Source organism: Anser brachyrhynchus (assembly GCF_964034855.1).
Source record: "Anser brachyrhynchus genome assembly, chromosome: 3".
Taxonomy (NCBI): domain Eukaryota; kingdom Metazoa; phylum Chordata; class Aves; order Anseriformes; family Anatidae; genus Anser; species Anser brachyrhynchus.
Window position 1 is genome coordinate 11,194,054 of NC_137696.1, and position 27,349 is coordinate 11,221,402.

General features: G+C 38.2%; 1 protein-coding gene across 11 annotated transcripts in view; it reads left to right on the forward strand.

Moving 5' to 3' along the window:
* Positions 1 to 27,349, forward strand: part of RALGAPA2 (Ral GTPase activating protein catalytic subunit alpha 2) — a 136,329-nt gene that overhangs the window by 52,090 nt on the left and 56,890 nt on the right. For 7 of the 11 annotated variants that reach the window (XM_080584947.1, XM_080584950.1, XM_080584952.1 and 4 more), the window contains 16 exons: positions 794 to 987; positions 1,490 to 1,588; positions 1,851 to 2,006; positions 11,978 to 12,106; positions 13,234 to 13,362; positions 14,649 to 14,707; positions 15,333 to 15,441; positions 16,005 to 16,115; positions 16,469 to 16,537; positions 16,704 to 16,841; positions 17,355 to 17,538; positions 19,327 to 20,098; positions 20,391 to 20,462; positions 21,452 to 21,575; positions 23,772 to 23,927; positions 25,471 to 25,617. In XM_080584947.1, the coding sequence (XP_080441073.1) occupies positions 794 to 987; positions 1,490 to 1,588; positions 1,851 to 2,006; positions 11,978 to 12,106; positions 13,234 to 13,362; positions 14,649 to 14,707; positions 15,333 to 15,441; positions 16,005 to 16,115; positions 16,469 to 16,537; positions 16,704 to 16,841; positions 17,355 to 17,538; positions 19,327 to 20,098; positions 20,391 to 20,462; positions 21,452 to 21,575; positions 23,772 to 23,927; positions 25,471 to 25,617 (2,648 nt within the window). The remainder of the gene's footprint in view (positions 1 to 793; positions 988 to 1,489; positions 1,589 to 1,850; positions 2,007 to 11,977; positions 12,107 to 13,233; positions 13,363 to 14,648; positions 14,708 to 15,332; positions 15,442 to 16,004; positions 16,116 to 16,468; positions 16,538 to 16,703; positions 16,842 to 17,354; positions 17,539 to 19,326; positions 20,099 to 20,390; positions 20,463 to 21,451; positions 21,576 to 23,771; positions 23,928 to 25,470; positions 25,618 to 27,349) is intronic. The other 4 variants (XM_080584951.1, XM_080584956.1, XM_080584948.1 and 1 more) reach the window with 2 other exon arrangements.

Here is a 27,349-nt window from a genome sequence, read left to right on the forward strand (position 1 = left end):
AATGATGCGACTCAGTGACAAATTATTTATGACAATTATGTATGTTCTGTTTCTTGAGACCAAAGCTTTCAGGTATCTCTATTCTAAAGTTCCAGTTTATATTAAGATATAAATCTTTGCTCTTTATCTTTTCTGGCTAAAAGTTGATGTGTCTTTTCCTTGTGTCGTAGGGAAATGCAATTCCCTAACCCATAAGAGTTTTGCTTAGAGACTACTTTGTTGTGAAAGAGAAACTCTCTTCACAACCCAAGGTCATCACATAGGAAAAATTAATCTCACTTGTTGATTTCGCATATGTTTTATATAATTGGCTTTCAGATATGCGTCACTGAATTGCTTTATATAATATTAAGCTTCATTCTCGAATAATATTCTTGTTATCTATGTAAAACCCCAGGATACAAACACTGTGGAATTGTAGGCTTTCATGATTTCTAGAAGAGAATGGTTTGATTTATTAAAAAAAAAAGGGGGGAAAACAAGGAAACTATTATGTAGGGATTTTAGGTATAGACATAATTTTCGTACCAGTTGTAGAACTACTATGATACTCTTGCAAAAGTGATTGATGTTTTTAAATTATTATCCAGCCTAATGCTTTATGTTTTTCTGATGTTTGCTTGTAATTTCCAAGTCATTGTATTTGCTTAGTGTTTATATTCGGTGAGATCCCATCAGAAATGTTCAGAATTACTATTCCTATTCTGTATTGATATTCCCACTTTTTTTGACTCAATTTATATTGTACACTGCATTTCTAATTCAGTGAAGTTGAGCATTTTAAAATTTACAGACAGCAGTGAATATCTTGCTGATGACTGCAGTATAATTGCCGGTGGAAGCCTCATCGGTTGGCATCCTGATTCTGCTGCTGTGCTATGGAGGAGGATCTTGGGAATTCTTGGAGATGTGAACAATATAGAGTCACCTAAAATTCATGCAAAAGTTTTTGGGTATCTCTATGAGCTGTGGTATAAACTTGCAAAGGTATAGTATATCAAGCTTTCATATAATGATTTTTTTTTTCTGTAAAAATGATGCTTAAGTTTAGTTTAGGATTATCATCTGGAACACAAGCATGATATTTGGAGGATTCTGTCATAAGTTTTGTCAGATTTTGTTTGATTTCTAGTAGCTATCCTGAGTAAAAAATATTCCTGTTTAATCATGAGAATTTAGATTAGTTAATTTACATGGCATCATGAAACGGTAGCAAAGAAAACAGAGGTATAGAATAGAATATTGCAAATGTTGTGTTAAGTGTAAAGGGAGATGGTACAACCTAAAATGATAATATTTGGTTAGGCTATATGGCACTATAGAACATGTTTTTCTGGAGGTCTTAGCTTAAGGAGGAACCGTCTGGGTAGCACAGGGTATAGCGCCTTGAGGTAAAATAAAATAAAATAGAAAAATAATAGTATGAAATAAATAACATTAATAAAGTAAGCTATTGTGCTTATTAACTCTCATCCTTTAAACACACCAGATAAGAGACAACCTTGCTATAAGTATGGATAATCAGTCGACTCCCTCTCCTCCTGTCCTAATTCCTCCTCTCAGAATATTTGCATCATGGTTATTCAAGGTAAGTTATTTCTAAAATTTTCACGTTAGTGTTTTTTTTCTGTATCAGTATTAAATTTGTGTATGTTCAGTTGCACTATTCATAATTGTCACAATCACTGCTTTCTAAGACAACAGATATCTTCCAGAGGACATAGGACATTTGGACTCAAGTCTATTTTAATAAATACGAAAGCTTTATGGAGAATCTGCTGAAAATAACAATTTTGTATTAGCTGACTACTAGGAAAAATGTAGTAAAACAAGGCTTTTGCTCTTTTTAGGCAACCACGCTGCCAAATGAATATAAGGAAGGCAAACTTCAGGCGTACAGGCTGATCTGTGCTATGATGACTAGACGTCAAGATGTTCTGCCAAATTCTGATTTCCTAGTTCATTTTTATTTTGTGATGCACCTTGGCTTAACAAGTGAAGACCAGGTAAATGCCTTCTTTAAAAAAAAAAATTGCATTTTTTTCCATATGCTGATGGAAATGTTTTCAGTTTCATTTTTGAAAAAGCAGAAAGAAATACAATTGTATGAAATTATCCATGTATAGCCTAGTCTGTTCCTCCCTTTAGATTACATAGTCTGAACTTTCTCCGTACTCTTCAGGTTATCTTATCACTCTAGCCAAGAACTGCTGTCAAAACATTCTGTGTCTGTGAATAGATGCCATTTATGGGTTTATATGCCATGGTTTGGCCTAACCAAGAACGTAGTTGGTGGGAGATGAGGAAAAAACTTCATCTATCAAGATGTAAAAGGACTATTGGACCACAGAAGCAGCTAAATATGCATAAGATCTATAAGAAATACTCTCAGCAAAATAGAGACATTCTAAAAACATGCCTGTGTTTTTATAGCTGTAACAGTGTGTTTTCATCCTTAAAAAAAATACTCTGATGTATACAATGGTGAGAGCTGCCCCGCAGATGCCAGCAGAGGGCACATGGACCTCTCTGTAAAATCTGTATTGGTATTTGCTGCTTCAGGGAGTTACTTCTAGTGCCTTTATCAAGCCAGAGGGAACAGACTTGCATGGATTTGGTTATGCTAGTTGTTACCAATCTTTGCTACTCCTGTAATCCCGAAGAAGGCCTGTCCTTTTGCTTAACTAGTGCTGGGTTAGTGGTGCATTGTTTTAAACGTTGTGAAGCTGCGTTTAGCTTTACCAGCATGCAACATGCTGCTCGCACCTTGGACATGGGTGCCTTGCTGTGGTCAGCAACTCAGTCCTTCTCTCTGTGCTGGCCTGCATAACCCTGCACTTGGAAACTTCATGTGTCCCTGTTTTGCAAAAATAAAGGAAAGAAAACCATCTGCCGTGCATTCTCTGCAAGCTTTCCACCTGCTCTCAAGTGCTTCTGTAGGTATGGAAGAAGAAAAACTATTAATAGCAGAATATTCTTTGATCTATACTTCCTAAAAGCAAAACACTAATATTATGATCCATGCAAAAACGTCTTCCTGTGTTCTCACCTTCAAAAGTTAAGGCATACATTTAGGATAACTTGTTTTTTTCTTTACACAGACTCACAGCATGCTCTCTTTTTAGGAAGAGAACTGATTAGGTCATATGACTCCTACAGCTGGTTTGGGGCAAAGCTTTTCTGTTAATTGTCTTGGTGTGCTACTTACGATACTGGAGAAAAATCCTGGAAAAGAGTTTCTTACATAGAAACTTGGTGATTTTAAAAACCTGGTATTGGTTCTTGATGAGCTGTGTTTCTCACAGTTCAATGTGTTTTGGTGTTAATAACAGCTCCACTGATTTTAAGCCTGTTGCTTTGTTGCACTTCATATTTCAGTCTGTGTGCAAATTTGCAATGCAGACACTAAGATCAAGAAGTGAAGACTGGCTGGTGAAGGCAGTACAGGTCATTCCAGGGTTTCCCAGATATTTTGCACACTGATGCTGCTTTTTTTTTCTTCCTTGGCTCTCTTGGTTCTGCTTTTGTTGCCTCTTGGTGACACACTTGACCGCAAGTTTTCTCTTGTGTTACTGTACTTCCAGTTTTGCTTTCCTTAGCTATGATACTAGATGATGTGAGATGTTCACTCACGGTGTTTTGGAGCTTCAATTCTCATGCAACATGTTGATGCAAAGCCGGTTCCTTAAACCTATTTCTGTATTTGCAGTTTGATTAGCGTCACATTACTCAATGGGTGTTTAGACTAGCTCAGTATTTTGCATGCTGAAGGTAACACCTGCAATAAATACAATTGCAGGAATGTATTGTTTGAGGCAGAATAACTGGTATCTGTTAATATGGGTCATGGATGTACTTTTCAATTATTTTGGTGGGGCCAGGGAGTTACTTATGCTAGGTGCCATCTGGTACCCAAATGATTGAACACAGAGTTTTTCTTCCACAGGTAGATTGATGGCGCAGGCAAGGTATTTCACCAGCCTTTTACCTTGCCACCAAAAGATTAAACTACCCAGGTGTGGGGGAAATCTGATCTGGTTTGTGTGAAGGGGCTGGAAACTGGAGATCTTGTAGTAGAAAGAAAGAGCAATCTGCTTTGTGAGATTTTTTTTTCTTTCCTAAGCATAAGCATATCTTTCTCACTTTTATGGAACATTAACAGAAAAAAGGAGAAGGGGATTTTTCTCATGGGGGAATTTTCATTCTATGTATGTAACTAGTACAATTTTAAAAATTAATGGAGAGGAGCAACACAAAGGTAGACCAGCTCCAGGAAATCTCATTGGTTGTTTTAGATGAGCCTTTTATGTGGCTACATAATTTAGTAAAGTTATGGTCAGAAACCGTATAACATGAGTATGATTATCAGTATTTTAGCATCAGAAATGTTTCTTTTTGAAATGTATTTCTCTTAGAAAAAAAAAAATCCACAAATCTTGTATTACATGAGCAAAGTGCAGTTATACAATTAATTTTAATGAAAGCTGGACTTCAATATAAAGATAAATACCTTACCAAAGACACTAATTGGACTTTCTGAGCAGATAGTAGTTGTATTTATTTCAGTAGATACATGTCCAGTTACATGTAGCTATCTGGATAGGTGAAAAAGGTTTCTCCTAGACTTAGGAGAATGCAGACCTCCTGCTCTAATGTATGCACTGTTTCCATTACCTGTTACTCTAAATTACTCAATTGTGTTTCACTCCTCTCTTGAGGATATGCATATACAAAATTACTGCTGTATTGTCTAGGTTTTGGTAATGGTAAAAAACCAAAATAATACATCTTTGATTATGGTCAGACTGTTATTCATGCAAAGTGCAACCTAGTTTTGAAGACTTGTCTCCTGGAGCATATAAAAGAGCAATGTAAAGATATATTTTATAAAAAGCTCCCATGGTACTCTGAGTTCAAGATTTAGCTATTAGTTCAGCAGGTGAGAAAGGAGTTAGTGTTGTAGCTAAGCCACGTCTAATTTATCCATGTCTAAGTGTCAAACAACAAACATCTCCGCTTGAAGAAGTGTACAATTCTCCGCAACAATTGCATCACCTTTTCAGGTGGGAGAAGTAAGTCACAGCCTGGCACCGCAGCTACTTCCAGCATGCCAAGTGCCCTGAACCCAGGGCACAGGCGACTGTGCAATAACAATTCTGCTCCTGTACCACTCGAGTCAGTGGGCATTTCTCTGATGCTCTAGTGAGTTCAGATTTTCCCATTGCTTTTTATGAACAAAGTTCATTCAGATTCTCCACCTCCCCTCCCTCACTAGTACAGAGGAAAGTGAATTAGAGCATGGTTTTGTTTTTTATACACTATCTTCACCTGGTAGCGAAGGCAGTGTTTCCACTTGCATTCAAAGCTTGACTGAAAATCCTAAGAAGACAATGCATCAGGAATCGCTCAGATGGGATGCAGGAGGTACTGCTTACATTAACTTCAGTCCTTTTGCCCTTTAAATCACTGAGGTCTATCAGCCTTCAAATGCCTTCAGGGTCTTTCTAGTCCATCACACCTGTGCAGGACTGACTTTTTCTATACAGTATTTCTTCCGGTATCTCCTCAGCCAGGCAACAATGGTTACAGGAATGCCTAGGTGTTTCCCAGCAACATCCATTTCTTTACTGTATCATTCAGTCTGCAGCTTCAGGAAAGCCATCCTGTGGTGTCATCTGCAGCTTCAGGAAAGCCATCCTGTGGTGTCAATCTGCATTTGCTCTAGCTCCTAGTTTAGACTATGGAGAATCATGGCATATTCTTGGGAAGAGATTTTTAGAGGATTCCACAGGAGAGCCTGTTGCAGCTTGGGTGGGTATAACTGTGTGAGTTTAAGGGTTGAAAAGCCCCCACTTGCAGCGATTGTAAGAATTCATATCTTTTGATTTGGATGATGCGTACAGCTTTTAAATTTTAACTGAATTCTAATATCGCAATGCACAAATGTCTAAGTGTAGAAAAGAAATGTATTTTATTATTTCTACTGGCTGCTTACTGTAGCAGTAATTTTTGCATCATGAACTTGAAAAATTATGTAAGCTTCTCCTTGTTTTATAGCTTCCCTATTTTTTCTGGCAAAAAAAAACACCCTAAAACTCTATTCCAAAATTCTACTAATGCTACTCAGCCCCCTTTTCAGAAAAACAACTATTGAGATAATTCTAATTCCTACAACTTCTGGTATTTACAATATTTTTCCCCAAAACTTATGTAGATTTTTATGACACTCTTCTTTCTGTCTAAATTTGCACTCTTATTTTGAGAAGAGATGCTGTGAAAGTTCAGTGCTTACCTCTGTAGAAGAAGAGGCAGTTTTTCAAAATTTTGCAAGTTTTGGAACTGCCAGCTCTTTTGTGTCATTTTTGGGGAGAGTCTCACCCTGCTACCAGGGCTTTGGCATCAGTTAACACACTTGCCGTAAGCTATTGACAACATATGCCACTGCATTTTTGGCCAGTAGTGTTAGAGATTGTTATCTGAAAAGTGAGCTGACAGGATAGTTATATTCCTGGCTTTTGAAGGGAGTTTCAACAATTAGGTTCAGTAAATCTGCAATTATACTGGCTTGCCAGCATATTTTTGGAACAGGCTACTTCATAAAGAAATACTAAGAAACATAATAAAAACTACATACTTCAGAGATTCTCTGAAAAGGACAGCTAAAGACTGCACTTCGGGCTTTTTTGTTGTTTAATGATATTAAATGCAGTACTAACTTTAAATATGGGGGGAAAAAAGCCCAGATCCAAATGAGTTGACAGATGTCCCTGGTGATTGAATTTCAGCACACAGAGACTGGGCTTATTTTGCTATGCAGAACAGCATAAGCCCACAGCATGCAGTGCAGCTGAAGACAGAAAAGTTAACAGCCACGTTTTTAGCCCGGTCCTTTTAGTAGTATAAGGAAGAAGCTAGATTTAATACTTTACCAGTAATGATAATGATATATTAATATATGTTATGCTTGTCTATAAGCTTCTTAATTTGTTTAAAATATACTGTTGCTTACTGCAGAAAGAAAACTTTGTCAGTTACAAAGTAAGCTTATGTAGAATTGCAGAGTATCGCAAGATGGTGGCTTTGTGTATGATTGCTGGATCTATAATATGGAACATTTTGTAATAGAGTTGCTTGTAAGCTTTTATATCTTACTGTTAAGTTTTTACTCTGCAACAAGGAGCACTGTTCAACTCGTGGCTGCGAGGTCACTGGTGCTGTGCACTGGGATGTGTGGTAGCTGCGTGGGGCATTGTCTTTCAAAGGCACTGTAGATGGGAGCTTCCCTCGTGTATGCGGTGGGATAAGTACCTCTTGCCTAGATTTCTGCCTGATAGTGTTTCACATGAGGACCCTTGGTTATACAACATTTCAGAAACCATAGCACATATTTACATTTCTCTCCAGACTGCCATTAAAAAAAATAAAATCATAATGTAGTCTTTAGATAATAAGGCTTAGAGTCACATATTCTAGTTTGCTGTGACCTTCTTCCAGTAGCTACCTCAATTTTCTCCCTCTGTAGTCTCCCCAACACCTCCCTTTCTGCAGAAAATTTACCTAATCCGTACTGGGTGAGCAGTTCTCTCAGAAGGTGCTGCATGCCCCTCTGCTCACCCACACCATGAGGACACACTGGCAGTGCTGGGGAAAAATAGCTGCTAGGATTGACTGGAAGAAAGGCAAAACCAGGTAATGCCAACTGTAGGATCTGTGTGTCCTTCTAACAAATGTCTGCTCACCATCCCGTCCCTAACCTACCTTCCCTGTGAGGGGGTCACCCCAGCACTGCGGCTGGGTCGGCGCCATGTGCTGGCATCTTGCTGCCAGACTCCCCGGTGGTCCTGCCACAGGTGTTCAGGAGAAGTCTGTCTGCCAACACAAAGCTGTCTCAGCATTTCAGGCAGTAGGCAATAGAAATATCAAACATACTTTAAAATGGGAGAAACTTCAAAAATTCTGTTCACTTAGGATGTTTGTCTGATCTCTGTTAATAAGGCATCTGGGCATCTCTCTGTATGAGCACAAAGGTTGTTTTTATGTTACAAACGCACCTTTAAAAGAGCTTTCTAATGTAGTTCCGGGGGAAGGAACAATTACCAGCAGGTAATTTATGCAGTAATCTGTCTGTCATCTGTTTTCCAAACCCAACATGTTATTCTGGTTTTTAATCTCTCTCTCTATTGCATCTAATCACAAGATACTTCAGCAAAGATAACTTTTTTGGAGGTTAGGTTTAAATGACAGATTGAAATAGATTTTCTGACAAGCAGTCCTGTGCTTTCCGAGTGTGTCAAAATTCTTCACAAGTTTTTATCGGAACTTAATTTTTGACAAGTTAACTCTTACCTAAAATGTAATGCCAGCTAGGAGAGCTTGGAATAAGTAAATGGAATCACTTGTTCCTTTAAAATAAAAAAAGGAAAATGAAGGATTTACCACTTACGTCCTGTTTAAGTTAATAATCTTCTCTGTGCTGTAAATTTCAGCCCCAAATGAGGTATGTCTCAGGGAAGAACAGAGTGAACTTTAAGTAAAAAATCCATGTTGTTCCTGTTGAGGGACAAATGGAATCGTGAGGAAGGCAGATGGCAGGCTATTTTGTTACACCTGTAATCTGCAAAACCTTGAACAAAAATTAGGTGAAGAATATTTTTGTAATTGACCTTTCAGTGAACTTGGATAACTTTTTTTTTTCACTTACTCACTGGATGTTTATGACCATATTATTTGGATTACTAGATTACCCTATACTGAAATATTACGCCTTTTATAGGGTTAATCCATTTGAGACAGATGTGTGTGTGATTGCCCCCTTCTCTGCCCTCCTCCCCATTTTTAACACTACAGAGCATCATTTTGAATTGAAATAGTCCATAATGGTCCTTTTTTTTCACTTTTCTTTAACAACATGAACACTAAATTATAGCTGTGCAATTATGTAAACAATTGAAATGCTTCCAGAATGAATACTTCCTTTTAAATTTTCATTCTGTGTAATTGCTGAAAGGTTTGGAGCCATAATAAACCAAAATTATTTTACACATTTATCATTCTAAAGGTCAATTATGAAAGAAGTAAAGAAACAACACTGTACAGAACGAGTAAACCAATTTCTATTGCCATCACCATATGTTTTTCTTATTGCTTGTGTTTTTCCAGTTACTGTGTACATAGCATTCAATTAAAGTGATTCATTTACTAGGCTGTAAGCTGCTGAACACAGTTTACATTTATAGAACAGTGCTTTGAAGGGAAGGAAACAACTTGCCTCTGTTTGAATTTCCTGATTTTTGCAATATCACTGATAGGACGTATGTTCTCACTGGGCCACTTTCTCATAAACCTGAATCTTTTGATAAGTTTGCAATGCTACTGAATTACTACGTGAAGTCGTGCTTTTATTGTTAGCTGTGTTGTGCATGAAAGTGTGCTGTCTGGGAAACAGTAGAAAAATTGTCAAATTTTACCTGCAAATGCCTTCCTGGGGTGTGGTTTCTTTCCAATCTGTTCTGTTTGCAATAAGCTCTAGTAGAGCAAGATGATGTTCAGGATGTATTCTGCCCTGTACTAATTTAAATTAAGTCACTAAAACTGTCACAAACTAATACTGAATGAAGTGCCTGAGGTGAAAAATGGCACTGGAAACTAATGGAAAGCTAGGGTGAACACAAGCAGGCTGTTTGTGCACAGTGCTAACTTTCGATGGTTCTGAGTCTGTTGTATCATCGCTGCATATGATCTGTGCCAGACGGTCTGTATTTCACAGCTACGTAACAAAAAAGAAAAGCTGAGGATTGTTTCGTTATCTTTCCAAAAAGAAACTTTCCAAAGGTTTTTGCCTTCTAACTAGGAAAAATATATTTTTTAGTGGTTGTACATCTCATAAACAGCAAATAGATCCATGCAGCGGAACTCTAACAGCTTTTTGTAGTGAATGTGTTGTCACAGCATATGTGAAAATTGCATTATTTATGCTGTGCTGTAAGTTCACAGGTATTAAGGTGTTAAAACAACAGTTCTACAATTACATTTTTTTATCCTAATTTTCTAAGAGTTCTGTTCAATGACCGTGGCTAAAAGCTGATGATGCAGGGCGATCGTTACAGTGGTATTTAACAGATGGGATTGATGGAGCGAGGACAGGAGTTAACACAGTTGTTTGTAGCAGGTCTTTGTACTTCCTATGTTCTGTTACCTTTTAAGCCAGGTTAGCACAGACTCTTTTATCGTGGCATATGTCAACAGAAGTGTACTCCCATCTGCTGCTCTATAGTTTGATGCCCAATTATTCAGAGACCAAACACATCTCAGTACCTGGCTCCATTCGTAATTACAGGTGCGTTGTGCTGCGAGGAGTGAGGTGCGTTAATCAGCCCCTTAATTATGAAAAGGTGGGTCTTTTGTTCTGCTTGGAGCGTGAGTTTACCACCCACTTTATGAGCTGCTGCATCCATCTGTTCTTTCTTTTTGAATGTTTGCATTGACTGATATTGACTTTGAAATGTATCAAAGGAAGTGATTAAAACTAGTTTAAACATTAACTCGAGTGGCATTCTAGCTTATTCAGGAAAGTGGAAGCATTATCTGGTACTACGTTAAAAACGAATATTTATCTGGTAATATTTTAAATATATAACACTGTTATTTTGTAGGATGTTACTGCTGTAAATACTTCAGTAGAACAGTAAATAGGTTTTGCCCAGGTGTTGAGCAGTGCATTGAGAAAATACCAGTGTGGCTAAAGCATATCTTCAAACAGAGAAAAAATCAGTTTAACTTCTCTAGCTTCTGATGTAGAAATTGAGCATAAAGACATATTTGCGGTCTAAAATTTACATTCAAACCATCTTTCACACATCATAAAAGCAGTAAAGGTGGACACTGACAATTGTTTTCCTTAACAATTTTTCTTTGAAATTTTATTGAGAAGAAAAATAATTTTCTACTCAATACAGAAATAACTTTAGCATGTTCTTCTGCAAACGTAATGCTCTAGGTAAGGATAATTTAGCTTTTGAACCTAATTATAAGCCTCCTGAAATGTCCTAGAAGGAAAATCTTAACTTCAATACAGGAACTTTTCTCTGATTTGAAGAGACTGTGAAGAATTGAAACATGAGGAAGGATTAAATTTGAAATGCTTGTCTCAAATATGGTCTGTGTCATGGGGTAATTATGAGAGCAAAGCTGTGGCTGGTGGTCTAGTCTTACAAGTACAGTGCAACCTCTTAAAAAATAGTAAGAAAACTTTCTTTAAAAGTTCAGCAAAAAGTCTTTAATCTTTTTTTCCCCCCAAGGCTTATCTGGACGTGCTATTTAATTATTTAGAATAGTGAATGGTAACAATCTAGTTACTATAGGTTTATCTTTGTTACTGTGCTGAGTGCAACCACTTCTTGCATTTGACATCACTGTTTCTCAACCAGCCCAGTGTAGTTGAAAAATCCTGTATATGCTAGAGCAGCCTAACAGGTGTAAGCTACCTGCTGTCAGGTACTGCTTCAAGCTCCTTTGGGTGAAAGGCGACAGTAATTTGTGTCATTTCATTATTGTTACGGCTACAGAATTCTGAGTAATACTGTTTTAGGAGATACCTCATTTGGGATGGTGTAAAACTTCATCTTAAGTTGATTAACAATTTGGATGTCTTTCTTTATCCAAAGTCTTGTTTCACAAGCAAACAGTTATTTTACACTTAGACATGAAGAGACATGGGTGTTTGTTTTTTTAATAGGAATTTTAGAGTACAAATGTCACTGAAATACAAAATGCCCTTTTCTTACTGAATGTACCTGCAGAAGAAAGCAGCAGTTGTTATGCGACAACACCACTTGTGGCTCTGGGAAACATCACTTCGATGAGTGGGGAACTGGTGAATTACGAAGTTAAATCCTCTCAAACTCTCATGTTGTTGTTTTGGTGGTTTTTTTTTTCCTCATCCTTTTACTCAAACAGGTAACTTATCTTCATTTTTCAGGATATCTTGAATACTGTCATAAAGCATTGCCCACCTTGGTTTTTCTTCCTGGGCCTACCTGGCTTTACGATGCTGATAGGAGACTTCATTACAGCGGCAGCCCGAGTGCTGAGTGCAGACATGCTGGAGGTGAGTATGGCAATGCCCTGTGCCCGGCCCACGGGAGCCCGCTCGCTAACAAGCTTGGGATGTCTCCGCTCTAACAGGTGTGGGCTCATTAGTGCAAGGCGAAACGGGGCTCTTGGGGCAGATACCATGGCAGCTGATGTGTGATACTGGGGGATAAGGTGACTACTAGTATTGCAGAGGTGTTTCATCAAAAGGCCAAAGTGTGAGAAATCATATCCTCACCAATGCTGCCATGTGTTTGTGCGCTACAAGCAGGACTTGGGTTTCAGAATCTTGTTAGCATTTTTCACTGAGCTGATTTCACTGATTGAAAGTATGGAACTTGTTTGGTAATGCAGAACGTTTTACTAAGTATCAACACTAACAGAAATGGGATTCTAAACCATTAAATTAATGAAGGAAAATGAAACAGCAAATTAATGGTGGATGCCAAAATAAGGGTAACAATATGACAGTCCTGGAAAAAAAACAGGAAAGCGTTGGAACTGCAGTTTAGGGGAGACCTTTTGGTCCATTCTGGCCACATGTTTTTATTGCTGCTCATGACGTCTGTGCTTCTGAGCAGACGGTGGTGCACGGGGACACAGATCTCTCAGCTTTCAGCAGAAGCAAAACAGCGAGTCTGGTTGCATTGTCCCTCAGCGCATACAGACATCAATTTTGTGGCATCTCTGAAAAAGCTGATCAGCCTGATCTCTGATAAATCTTAAAATGCTAATAAGAAGTGAAAGCTTGACTTTTCATGGAAAGAGTTCTAAAAAAAAACCGCAAAACACCTTTCTTTTCTCCTATAAGCATAAAACAGTGTGCAGTGTATTTTCAGTGTTACAGAAAAAGCATGAGCAGTGCCAGATCCACACTGATGGAGGAGTTCTGCACCAGAAGAAAGAAAAACACAGCAGCAAAAAGCACAGACAAACAAACATTTGCTAGTCACTGCTTTAATGCTGATTTTGCAGTAGTTCTAAAGGAAAAGCTACTCGGGACATGTTCCTCAGGACACTTTCTGCATTGTATTGTGAATACAGCACTTTTAGTATTTGCAATAATATACACTAGCCTCACAGCTTATGTTATTTTCATAACTTGATGAAGAAAATATTTTTGTTTACTTTTTGTTTCATTAGGCTCCCCGTTCAGAAGCTCATACCATCCTTGGTTCTCTTGTTTGCTTTCCAAATATCTACCAAGAAATCCCACTCTTGCGGCCCATTTCAGAAGCTGGTGAGATCATCGCGGGAAGTGCAGATGTAAAGGTAAAGCCACATTTAATTAGTAAGTCTAACATATCTTTATTATTTAATCACTTAATTTTTACTGTATACTTTTTGTTTAAATAATAAATCCCTCCTTCTCATCAAAATCCCACAACTGCACACATTATATGTACTTACCTGATAAGCACTGCTTTGCCTAACGTGCACCATAAAATTAGCAAAGCTTAGATAGTACAAATTACATTTTATTTTCAAGGAGAGTGGACTGGCTATGATCAAATGCTATGTTTTCCAGCCAGATGCCTGTCACGTCAATTCATTAAATAGTGGAGGTGGTATTATTTAAAGTGCCCATTCATTGCATCTATGTATATTAGGTTGTCCTCTAAAAGATGTGGGGTGTGCATGAGGGGAGACAGTTTCTGCCTTACTGGTATTACAGTAACATGCCAAGTAGATTCCACTCTTACACAGAACCATTAGCTTAACATGAATGGTCTTTCCCCAGGAGTTAACTTCAGTGAAATACCCTGCAACATTAATTGTTTTGCCCAGTGGAAAACTTTATAATTTAATGACCTTAAAAAATAATACTGAAAAGAAAAATCACACATGCACACCCTCCCACAAAGACCCCAACAAGCGTGACCTAGAGCATCACTAGCTGGCGAAACCTGCTCAGATGGTTGCCCTTGTACAAACCTCTATTGCTCCTCAATGAACTTGAGACACCATGCTGATCCAATGTGGAAAATTAGGTAAAACTGGGGAGGAATCTCTGAATTCCTTGTGTGGCTTTAGAATGTAAAAATGGACAGAATGCAAAACCTTTAACGCGCTGTGCTTTCATTCTCGATTTCTTTATCACACCCCAGAGTCTCATCAGAGGAGTGTTAAAGCAGGCTAGATTTTAGAAGTCTTTTTTTCTGTATCAAAAAAGGTGTTGAATTTTTTTGATCAAAATCTAACTTGCTTAAAGTTTGTACGCCATAGTTTGTATTATCAAGTGCTGAACGCTCATAGTAAACACCTGCCAACTCTGAAAATGAATTGATTTCCACCTTGCTGCCTGTACATGATTTTGAGTTGGTTAGTTTTATCTGCAAGGGTCTGTATACTTGAAATGTAATCAGTAAGTAATCCTCTTTTGATGAAATAAAATTGTAGTAAGAATAGTAAAAAAAAAAAAAAAAGTAGTTAAAGTCCTTTAAGAATAGACTGAGATTTAAAGCTCATTTCATTTACAGCTATGTCAAAATTAAACAACTTTAAATAAAGTGTATGTATGAAAAGGACACTTACTCTGATTTATTTTATCATTTTAGTGTTACCTCATAAATATTTTATTGAAGAATGCTACAGAGGAGCCAAGTGAAGCTGCAAGGTAAAATATTGAGTAAAGTTAAAAATGGGAAAATTGGAAAATCTTTCTCCCTACATATTTTTCTGTGTTTGTACAGCTGATTTGTTACTCCTGCCTTATTTTTTGACCCTGTTGAGTTGAGTTCCTTACTTTGGCGTTGAGATGAGGTCTACTCTGTGCTGTGAAGATGTAGACCTACTGTGTGAGGGAGAAGAGAGCACATCTTCATTTATAGCTTTTTTTCCTCCCTGTTTGCTTTTTGTTTTTACATGGGTCTGCTTTTATTTTCTTTGATTTCAAGGAATATTCCTGGTTTCCAAAGATGGTATATGCTGTGGTTAAATGCCTAGAACTTAAAAAATTCTGCTCTGTTTGAATTTACTTAAAAGTAAATTTGGAAGAAATCACATCTTTGCAGTTCTGGACTAGATGGTTTATTTCTAACTTTTTTGTTTGACTGATGAAAAGTCATTGACAAGTTCCTTTGAGACTCTTTATTAATAGCTGTCTAGTGTTACCGTACAGTGATAGCTGCTGTCTGGTGGAGGAGTGGTTACCTTCCAAAGTGCAAATTTGGAAAGAATGAAGTGTAGACAAGACAAGATACTTTTAAAACTTCTGACTTTTTTTTTTTCTTTTAAAAAAGATGCATAGCCATTTGTGGCCTTGGAGTTTGGATATGTGAAGAACTAACACAGTCTACAAATCACCCCCAAGTGAAGGAAGCAATCAATGTCATAGGTGTGACACTAAAGGTAGTACTGCGGTGGTCTCTGTAATTGATAGACATTTTATTTTTTGAAACAGTTGCTGGTTATATGGAGTGCAGTGTGCTGGTTTTTCTTTTCATTGCTTAAAGCACTGACAAGAAGTTGCTTGGGAGTCTTTCCATAGTATTAGTGATATGACATTGGTCATCTTCTAAAAGATACCTTCTGGTTCTGAACCTTTACATGTAATTAGTAGCTCATTATCTCCAATGAGCGTGGTTCAGATTCTTATGGCTCCTATGAAGTTGCCAAGGAGTATATGCATAATTCTTCAGTGGGGCCAAGGTGACATCCTATATAAAAGTGCAAAATATTTGCAAAAATAAGATGTGATTATGCACCTAAAGACCCCTACCACAGTGGACCAAACTAGGATTATGTCAATAATGTTGTCTGCTGTTTCCTAATGCTGACTGTGTGATTTTGTGGCATTAACATTTTTTACTGTTTTTATAGATGTAAAATTATTTAAGAAGTAGAAAAACTAATTGTATTGTATGATAGCTAAATATTTTATTTGGTTTTTAATTACCTTTTTTCTTTTACAGTTTTCTAATAAATTGGTAGCTCAGGTAGCCTGTGATGTTCTTCAACTGCTAGTTTCTTACTGGCAAAAGCTGCAGAAGTACGAATCCTCTCTGTCCAGAAAAATTACTGAAGTATGTCAGTTTCTCTAAAACATTTTTATGGAAATTGTGTGCAAAGTTCCCCTAATTCCTTACTTAACCTCTGGAACCATAGCTTTCTGTTAATGTTTTCTTTATTCTGCAAGTATTGTTAGGAGACTGGTTTGCTGTAATCCTAGGAGCAGTGTGTATTTCTCATTTGTAGTCATGTATTTTTAAAGTGCTCAGTGAAACTTTGTTTCACTTGGACATTTATTTACAAAAGCAGTTAGATGCTCTTAAGAGAATTTAACCTTTTTCATGCCCTGTTCAAGTGAAGTTAGTTCTCTGTCTTTGTAATGAAAGAAGTTAAATGTCTTTCTGGAATTCTGTTTCTTTTAACATAGATCCTTGTGGCCACTATTGCGTTTCTTCTGCCAAGCGCTGAGTACTCCTCTGTGGAAGCAGATAAAAAGGTTTGTTGCTGAAGTGAGCAGTGTCTTTCTTTGTGCTGTTTGAACTAGTCATTAAATGAAGTGGCTTTGAACCAAAGTCTTATTTTAAACTTCTAAAAATGTACCTCTAAGTTTGTGTGAATTTGATAGATAATACCTAAATACTGCGTTACATGTTTCTGTTTAGTTTATAGTTTCACTGCTACTTTGCTTGTTGGATTGGTGCATGGCATTACCCATGAAAATGCTTCTGGAGCCAGTGTCTGCTGGTGTCCTGGAAGATCAACATGCATCCAAAGCTCCTTTACTGGACTATATTTATAGAGTGAGTATGAGGAATGCACATGATTTATTATATCTAGATGTTTAAAGATGCCTTTTACCGATTCTGGTAGTCACAGAAACATTTTTTATCAAGCTGTAGAGGAACGTGAAGTGTGAGCAGAGTCATACAGAGGAGACGTGAAGAATTTAAAATATTGAGAGGATAAGATCAGTGTGAAGGATCTTGAAAAGGAAGAAAAGCAGTTTGAGGTAGATGTGCAACATAGAGGGGGGTTAAAAGAGAAACAACAAGCCAGGGAAAATCTCGGCAGAAATATTTGAATTATTTGGAGTGGTGTGTTAAAATACAAAGTAAGTCCTTAAGTGAGCTGTTAAAGTACAGAATAAGTCATGAAAAAGAGAGTTATTTTAAAAACTGAATTTAGACAGATTTTTTTGTAGCAGGGGCTGGTTTTCATAATGTAAAATCATGGTGGGTCACTCCTTGCTGTTTAAGTGGGTACTTTGCCGTATACTTCATTGCTCCTTCAGTGTTGTGCTTGTCAACTTGCAGGTTTTGCATTGCTGTGTGAATGGCTCCAGTACGTATACTCAGCAAAGCCATTACGTGCTGAGTCTTGCAGATCTCTCGTCTAGTGACTATGACCCTTTCTTGCCACTGGGAAGTGTCACAAGCTCTGAGCCAGCACAGTGCCACTCTGTCACAGATTTAGGCAACCTGCTCACTGTTGCTGAGGGTAAGAGAATTTACAGTGATGGGGACCAGCATGTCTACATGCAGCAGCTAGGAAACAAAAGTTTCCAGGTTACATCTCTCCCTTGCAAATGTGCTTATCCTCACTGCACGCAGCAATTACTCCTTGAAGTTTTTAATTTATTTATTTATTTTATGAATTGCTGTTGCCTCTGTAAGACAATTTTTTGCTGACAATGCTCTTTAGCACTGTCACAGGAGAAGAAAAATGACATTGTGGTGCCATACAGTGTAAAAGTTCTGCAGGTATCGGATAGACTGAGAATCTGTTTTTGCCTTTGGTATGACTTAAAATTTGGTATTGAGAATTTCAACAACTAAGATCAAGCTTCTTTCAGAAGCATGCAGCTGCCTTTTTGAATATTTCAGTAGAAATGACTCCATTGTCACAGATGATTTGCCTATTATGAGTGATTTTGGAAGGACATGTGTGATTTGAACCAAATTATGAATCTGCATAAATATGCTGTTCCTGCTGATTCACAATCCTACCTGTGTCAAAAGTGAAAAGATTATTTGGATCTAGCTGCATCATGTTACAGACTTCATAAAATCACCTTAAGTATGCATCCAAGCATATGAAGTAATTTAAATTTGAGTGTTCTATCTTAGAGACCACTTTTATTTCAAACACTTGTTAAAAACTTTCAAAACAATGGATTACATATATTATAAATAATATATTAATATGCATTAATATATTTTTGCGGAAGAGTCAAAGTAAAGATGCAATATTAAGTAGTGTGAGCTATTGTTGGGTTTGCAGTGATGCTTTAAAATAGTATTTTCAGGTTTTGTTACTGTACTATTTTTGTACTGTACTACTGTACTACAGCTTGTTTTCCTGTTTTTTTGTATATGTGTTTTCAGTTTAAAAAAAAAAGAACTAAAAACCTATTTTACACAGATTTCTTGCTGATTAGGGACATATTGTGAACAGCAGAAAGATAAAGTTATGTGGTCAGGTACATTTGCCATTTTAGGTAGAACAAGGTGTTTGTCATCTCGGGTGTGTTAGTGCTCTACAAATGCTTTGGTTTAATTGTTTCTGAAAAAAAAGATTAATTCAAACTGGAGCAGGCACAAAGATTTACTACTAGGGAATTCAGGTAAAGAATAAGGAGACTTTTTAAGAGGGGAGGCTGAAGAATTTTGGCTTTTGAGGTCTAACAAAATGAAGGCTGAAAAGGGATATACATGCTATCTGAAAGTGTATTTGAAAGTATTAATGCCAAGGAAGGAGGAAAACTATAAGCTAAATAAAAATTGGTTTAAGCTGAATATGAACAAAATTAGACTGGCAATGAGAAAGTTCTGGCTATAAGAGAGAGATAATTCTGGAACAACATTCCAGTAGGAAAACTGGAGGCACAGCATAACTCTAGAGCACCACTGGTTCATGGGATAACTGTGATGTATTTGCCTGCGATGTGGGAGGGGCTTGTGGATCCAGAAAATCTCCTCTCATCTGATGCAATGAACTTTTCCATGATGCTGTTCTCAAATGACTGCTAAAGATGGAGAAGCACTGTTTTTCAGTTGCATCTCTGGTTTGACTTCGCGTAGAATTGCAAAGAACATGCAAAGAAATTGCATAGAACATGTGGTGCATAGAATTTCTTGTGCAGTGCTTGTAAATGATTTACTGAAAATGAATGATTTGGAGGACAAATAAGGCAAGCTTCAAAGTGTTTCCAAAAATTGCAGATGCTCTTTATAATCACCTCTTCCTGCTCTTACTGATTTGTAATCTCTTTACTCATTGTTTTAGAAAAAAGAAGAAGGAACTTAGAATTAATACCTTTAACAGCACGGATGGTTATGACTCATCTGGTGAACCACTTGAGCCACTACCCACTCAGCGGAGGTCCTGCCATCCTCCACAGTCTCCTTAGTGAGAATCACGACAACTCCTATGTGGAGTCCTCTGAGCTGTCATCAGAAGTTTTCCGGAGCCCCAACTTGCAGCTCTTTGTGTTTAATGACAGTACTCTTATATCATACCTCCAGATCCCTGCAGAAAAGAAGAAGGACACTGAGCCAGCAGTAGCCCCCTCAGATGTGAGGGTAATTGTCAGAGATATCTCTGGGAAGTACTCTTGGGATGGCAGAATATTATATGGACCTTTGGAGGGCTGCCTTCCACGGCAGAGTACTCCGAGCTCATTTGTGATTTCAGGCAACGCCGAGCACCAGTTCAGTTCCCAGAAAGACATTTCTCAGGTGGAAGAAGGAGAAGATGCTCTTGACGAGTTGCTGGAGAAGATTGGTAACACTAGTCCTGAATGCCTTTTACATCCCCAGCGGAAGCTGAATGAGCCATCGCCACCACCCTTTGGTATGAGCTATGAACAAGAGAATGCAATCACCGAAGCCCTGATGAGGCAGAGTGCCCAGGAAAAAGACTATATTTTTAAATGCAGCTCAGGCTTCAGTATGAAGGTGGCCCGTCAAGAAGAACCACGTCCTGCTGAACCTCAAGCGTCCTTTTATTTCTGTCGGCTGTTGCTAAATGATTTGGGAATGAACTCCTGGGATAGAAGGTAGGAACAGAGGGTTCAGAACATGTTTACAGTACTCTTGTTGCTTCTGACCTTGAAAAGGAATCAAGATCCACCCACTGTCCCTTCCCTGCTCTAGCACTGCTCTTTTGACTTACAGTCGTCCGAACAAGTCTCATTAGTCTGAAATTATCTGAGTTGCTTATGGGTCTGATTGTAGTCGTTTGAATCATGCTAGTTGGATTACTTCTCTTAGGATTTTGAATGAAAAAATGCTGTGTCTATTTGTGTTGCATTTTCCTTCTTCTTTTTTTTATTTTTAATATATTTGTAGGAAAAGCTTTCATCTTCTTAAGAAAAATTCAAAATTACTGAGAGAACTGAAAAATCTGGATTCTCGCCAATGGTAGGTAATGTTTACTAAACACACTGGATAAACTCAGTTTCTAAAGAATAAATGCCTCATCAAAAAAAAAAAAAGCATGTGCTAGCAATACAAATATTTGTATGAGAAATGGGTTGTTTGTTTCTGAAGAGTTCCATAGACTGAATGGAGAAGCTATTTTCAATGGCACTATATACATAGAATTCAAAATAGCAAACAATAAGACACAACAGCCCATTTCCCGATTTCTGTACTTGAGAGGGGAGGGAAGAAGTTCCAAAATTTGTTGGTAACCTTGCACTGATTCACTCAAAAGACTTTTCTTCAGAATGATCCCTCTGTCAAGAGTGGTACTTAAGGGGTAATCTCCATTCTTTTTTTTTTTTTTTTTACAGGCAGGTAGTGTCAGGATAGATTTCTGAATATTATGTTTTTATGTTTTATTTTCATTCCTTGGCACATAGCTATTTGAAAAGTGTTTGCAGTATTGTAGAGTTCTGATTTTCTTTCATCCCAACAATTTTCATACCCAATCCACTCATTTTCTAAAGAGCCAACTGTAACTATCAGTCATGTAAAATTCAGCCCGGGAGCTGAAAGTCTATATATGCTTTTTTCTTTCTCATATATCATCACCCCATAATTAAAATTCTGTTGATCAAATTATGTTCTCATTAACACCTGTGCAATCTTACCGTCTTCAGCAAGGTTGCACAGATGTGTGTGATAAAGCCTGTAAGTGGAACTTGGTCATCAGTTCTTTTGCTGATGAACAGAAAGAATATACCCTGCTCTGCACTCCAGACTGCGCTATCTCTGCCATGTGGGGAAAAAAAAATGGTGAACACATATATTTCTAATTTAAGTGATGTCTTTGTGTGCATAAAAGGAACAGACATGTAGAGTAAAAGGAGGTCATCTGTCCATAGTTTTCAGCGGGCAGGTGATCTAAAGAATCATTTGAGCTAAAACCTCTTTTAATTTTCGTTTCTTGTTATATCTAATTACAGCCGTGAAACTCACAAGATTGCAGTGTTTTACATTGCAGAAGGACAGGAGGACAAATGCTCAATACTGTCCAATGCAAGGGGAAGCCAGGCATATGAAGATTTTGTTGCTGGACTGGGTTGGGAGGTAATAATCACAAATTTAGGCAAACTAACATATTTGATTTGAAAACCTACAAAAATCAGTGTAAGCCAGTTAAAATAGGTAAATGGAAAATAAACTGCTTATGTAACTGCATATTTTTAAATTCTCAAAAAAGAAAGATAAATTTTAATGTATGGCAATGCTTAGCAGTACTTAGAAGATCACTTAATTTAACAGAATTCTATAAATCCACATGCTACTTCTGGTTGAACAGGAACAGTGGAATGTTGTATAAGATGTTTTAGAAGGTTTTTACCTTCTTTATAAACTAGGTTCATTAACATATGCATCGTCAGAGTGCACTGTTTAGAATTTCAGAGTTATATGATGGGTAATGTAAGTACTCTTTCCTTCTAACATGAAAAAAGCTTTAATCTAAAAACATCTAAAATATTGTTAATATTAAAATATTATTAATCATTATTAAAGTAGTTTCTGTGGAAACTGTGTATTTGAATTAGCAGGTTACAAAACAAAGTGTTCGTGTTGTTCCTACAAGCTAGGATATATTGTAGGTTATTTTAGATTTGTGTTAGCTAGCAGAAACAGGAAAGCAGGAATGTAATACAACAAGAATGTTGTATTACAGAACACAAAGATGATGCTTTTGAGGCTAATATGTGACACAGCCATGCAAAGCTGGGATAAAGTGTGTCTCCGTTTTCCCTGCTATAGCAGACACTGCTATGAAAGTGGATGTGAAACCTCAGGCCAGTTGTGTCCCTGGACTGTATCATTTTAAACAAGTCAAGCTTCCCATATTCCTTAAGTTCCCATGTCTTTATACTCTCAAAACCTTTACTTACTTCATATCCCTCTCTGTATTTTCTATGCCTTTTGGTCAGTTTTTTTCTACCCATTCCTAGCTCAGCCAAGAGAACAAGAATGCTTAGGGTGGTTTTCATTGAGCGTCATCAGGCTGCAGTATTGGTCAGACTGTCCCCTGGCAAAGGTCCTGAGATCTTTTGCCAGAGTGGCTAAAGAAAGAATTCTTTCTGTGCTTTCCACCAGTGAAAGCTGTTGGGTATCTCTAAGAAAGAAACTGAGACAAGTCTTAAAAATGTCCAGCCTGGAAAGCCATCAGACCACTCATTCATTCATTGTGCAGTCATGCATGGGATGAAGTACTTAAATTTTTTTTTTTAAATATCTGTCACCTCTTAGGCCTGGAGCAAATGCTATTTTCAGGTCTGCCTTAGATGATCTGTACACACGTATCCAAGGAAGACCGTACAGCACTTTGTTCTTCTAACTCACTTGTTTGCTGTCACTAGCTTGGCATGCACAAAGTACAGTCCCTTCTAATATAATTTTATAGTTTATTATCACTATTGTTGCACATCCTTCCTGTTTCTGATGGATAAGTGGTGCTGCAATGGACATTACTGCTTTCTGCATCGTTAAAAGCTGTAGCTTAATTTTTACCTTAATTTTAGCTCTTTTGAGCTCTTCACATGGTCAGACCACTTACCCAAACAAAGGACTGCTGTACAGAAGGCAAAAACATTTGGTGTTAGTTTGCGTTGGTGAAATGGTGTGTCAGTAACCTAAGTGGCATGAACATTTATGGTTTTCTGAAAATACACAGTAGCTGTGTTTCACATCTACGGATGTAAGTGAAACAGGGTCTACAGGGAGAGGTAGCATCCTTAGTTAGAATGATGCAGTTGGGAAAACACAGGAGTTTTCGGACACAGGCTTGTCTTCAGAGGGGCATTTTTCCTGAACAATCTTTTTGAATAATTTCTTCTAAAATATTTCTTTTTGTAAAAAAAAATTAAGTTTCTTCTGAAGTTTTCCTTACTGGTTATATTTTCTTAGCACTTTATTTCTCACTGTGTATGCTTTGCGTGGGCTTGCTAAGCCATGTGTAACCCTTAGAGCAGCTGTGCATGACAGTGCTTTTGTTTCCTTGCTGCAGGTTGCTGATAGAAAGGTAGAATAGCCTTGCAGATAATCATACAGTACCTAGTTAAGAGTTGTTTACTTTCAGTAAATGTCAAATACAGGAATGGGAAACCAACAGATCTAGCGCTAAGATCACGAACCTGTATGGAAAGATTTCTCTTTCTCTGGGATGGTAACAAACTTGCCAGGTCTTGATTTATCAATAAGTAGGGTTATTTGTCAGTCTTTAAGAAAGACTGGTTCTTCTAATTATGACTTTCAATCACTTAGGTTGATCTCTCAACACATGGTGGATTTATGGGCGGCCTGCAGCGCAATGGCAGCACTGGGCAAACAGCACCCTATTATGCTACCTCTACCGTAGAAATCATTTTTCATGTGTCTACAAGAATGCCGTCAGATTCAGATGATTCACTGACCAAAAAGGTAAATAATTTCCTGTGTATTTCAAAACATTTGATGTAGTCTTGTGCTTAAATTAAAGTTTACACTGAAAACAGACCATGCTAACTGGTCCTAGCAGGCCATCTTTTCTGTGCCACATGGTGCTCTGCAGCCAGATTATCTGAATTAAATGGCATCTAAATTCTGGATTCTGCAACACAATTAACATTTCCATGGTAGCCTCAAATACCACCATTAGTAATAATATTAGCAATAATTTCATTTGTCTGCCTGCCAAAACTGCTGTAGTATGGTAAAACAAAACAACCAAATGCAGCATAATAAAACCTTACAGATGAATCGTCCAGTGTGTAACAGAAAAGAAAAGAAGTGAAAGAGAAGTGACAAGCATAGTACCAAAAGCAGCCAGCTGATATTTAAAACCATTATCCAGTCATTCACAATTGTGACAAGCAGACTCTGCTTCAAAGATGGCCAGAACCCAGCCCAAAATTTTGTTGGTATCAATACTTAATCATTTGTCTTTACTAACAAGAAGTGATTTGAGATTATGGTGCTTGCTAACTGCTGCTTAGTCAAAGAAGATTTTAGGTACATACCAAATATTTGCCTTTTTAATAAGGATTGGCAACTTGTCCTACAAGGTTGTTAATGTGTATTGATAATGCTACCACAGCCATCCAGTCTACCATATGATACTATTGTGCTCTGAAAACTGTCTATAAATGTCACTAGATGATTTTAGTTGTTCTCCAGTTAGTTTCAAAATAGCATGTGCTTTTTCTAGAAAAAGCAAAAGGTGGAATTTCTGATTACCACTTCTAAACACTTGCCCAGCATTTAATAGTAAAGCTGGATCCTCTCTTTTTTTTTTTTTCTAATGCCTCTCATTTAAAAAAAAATCAACAAAATTACATGTTTGTCTTCAAATATGCAACTCATTATCTTCTTATTAGGGGATTTACATAGTTACGGGGAAAAAAAGAGTCATTGGAGTACTTTAGGGTAGAGTGGTAGTGCTGTGATATGTATTGAGAAGCTGTATAGTCTCTGTCACTGAACCAAGGTAGGTCTATCTGTGTTTTACTGTTCCTCGCTAGTGTTTATCCAGCTGCTAGTTAAAAACCTCCCGTGATGAATGCTTTATAGATTCCCTCAGCAACATACTCCAATGCCTTACTCTTTGTGCCATGAGAAAATCACAGAATCACAGAATTGAAGGGGTTGGAAGGGACCTCGAAAGATCATCGGGTCCAATCCCCCTGCCAAAGCAGGTTCCTTAGAGCAGGCTGCCCGGGTAGGCGTCCAGACGGTCCTTGAATATCTCCAGAGAAGGAGACTCCACAACCTCCCTGGGCAGCCTGTTCCAGTGCTCCGTCACCCTCACTGTGAAGAAGTTCTTTTGCGTGTTGGTGCGGAACTTCCTGTGCTCTATCTTGTGGCCATTACCCCTTGTCCTATCTCCACAAACCACTGAAAAGAGGTTGGCCAAATCCCTCTGTCTCCCACACCTCAGGTATTTATACACATTGATGAGATCCCCTCTAAGTCTTCTTTTCTCCAGGCTGAACAGACCCAGGTCTCTCAGCCTTTCTTCACAGGGAAGATGCTCCGGGCCCCGTATCATCTTTGTGGCCCTCCGCTGGACTCTTCCCAGGAGATCCCTGTCCTTTTTGTACCAGGGAGCCCAGAACTGGACACAGTACTCCAGGTGAGACCTGACCAGGGCAGAGTAGAGGGGGAGGATCACCTCCCTTGACATGCCGGCCACGCTCTTTTTAATGCCCGCCAGGATGCCATTGGCCCTCTTGGCCACCAGGGCACACTGCTAGCTCATGGTCAACCTGTCGTCCGCCAGGACCCCCAGGTCCTTCTCCTCAGAGCTCCTCTCCAAGGGGTCGTCCCCCAGCCTGTACTGATACGTCCAGTTGTTCCTTCCCAGGTGCAGGACTCTACACTTGCTCTTATTAAACCTCATTTGGTTTCTTCCTGCCCATCTCTCCAGCCGGTCCAGGTCTCGCTGAATGGCAGCACAGCCTTCTGGCATGTCAGCCACTCCTCCCAGATTTGTGTCATTGGCGTACTTGCTGAGGGCAGACACTATTCCCTTATCAAGGTCGTCGATGAAGATGTTGAACAAGACCCGACCCAGCACCGAAATATTTCAGTTTAGGCCCATTTATTCTTACCCTATCTCAGGTGGCTACGAACAGATCATTTTGCAGCAGATCTATTCATGTTTGAGAACTGCTACCATGCTTTTCACGGTCTTACTTTTCCTGGACAAATTGTAGTCATTTAGTCTAATCTTCCCTTGTAAGTTATAGCTCCTGGATGTTATGGAATCATAGCAAAGGCAGTGATATATCTCGTCTAGCCGATAAGTAATAAATTAGCTGGGAAAGGAGAGAGCACAGTCTTGACAGAGCCCACCATGCAGGGAAAAATGGGCTTTACATGCAAACAGTCTATTTTACTAATTCCCCTAATTTCCACACGTATTAGTAATTAACACAGCCATGGAGAGAGTCTGGTTATTCTATTTAATTGTCTTCCTTAAATTTACTCTGGGAGAATTTCTTCTTCATGAGAAACAAAAAGCAAAAGCATTTAGTAGTTGCCAGTCTCTGGGTCAGGAAGTGTTAGGAAATAAGGCCAGCTCCAGTACATATTATCCACAGAAAATACCTCATAGTAATTGCTTTAAGACTTAAAAAAAATCTTAAATCTACTATAGGAATGGGAACCCTGCAGGGATCAAACTGTGTATTCCTGTAAGGCAAGACAAAGTTCTGAGCAACCTAATGGAGCTTGAGAGCTGGTCCTGCTGTAAACAGGGGGTTGCACAGTCTTCCGTGATGCTGTGTTTCTGCACAAAAAAGCTTTGTTTGATTTGCCGTAGCTGTTTGGTAATGTGTTGGTTTAGCATGTATTTCTGTACAAATTAGCACAGACTTCTTAACAAACTTCATGTAAATACACCTAACAGTGGAGGGCAAGATACATGTCAGAAGCACCATAAAATTCTGGAAGATAGATAATTCTCTAATTCTTTGGCAATGCTGATGGATGAAAGAGCCCTCATTTGAAACCAGTGATTTGAGTGTATATCCAAACCATTTCTAAAGACAATATTTGTTTAAGAGCTCTTATCACCCTAAATGTAAACTCTGAAGTGTCCATTTCTTGATTTTTCACTTGTGAATCTTAACTGCAAGGAGGCCTTACACTGAGGTACATGAAGGCAAATGCATTGATGCTTTAGCAGAAAAATCCCTCAGTCCGCCACAGACCCGTGTTGATTTTGGCAGCTCCTCTGTGTGCAGGCCACAATTGGCACATGCTTGAAAAGAAACATGTGCCTGTCTGCGACATACTGTTAAAGCAGAAGAAAATGTATTTGTTTCCCCACCTGGTGATACTGCACTTACGAGCGATGCAAT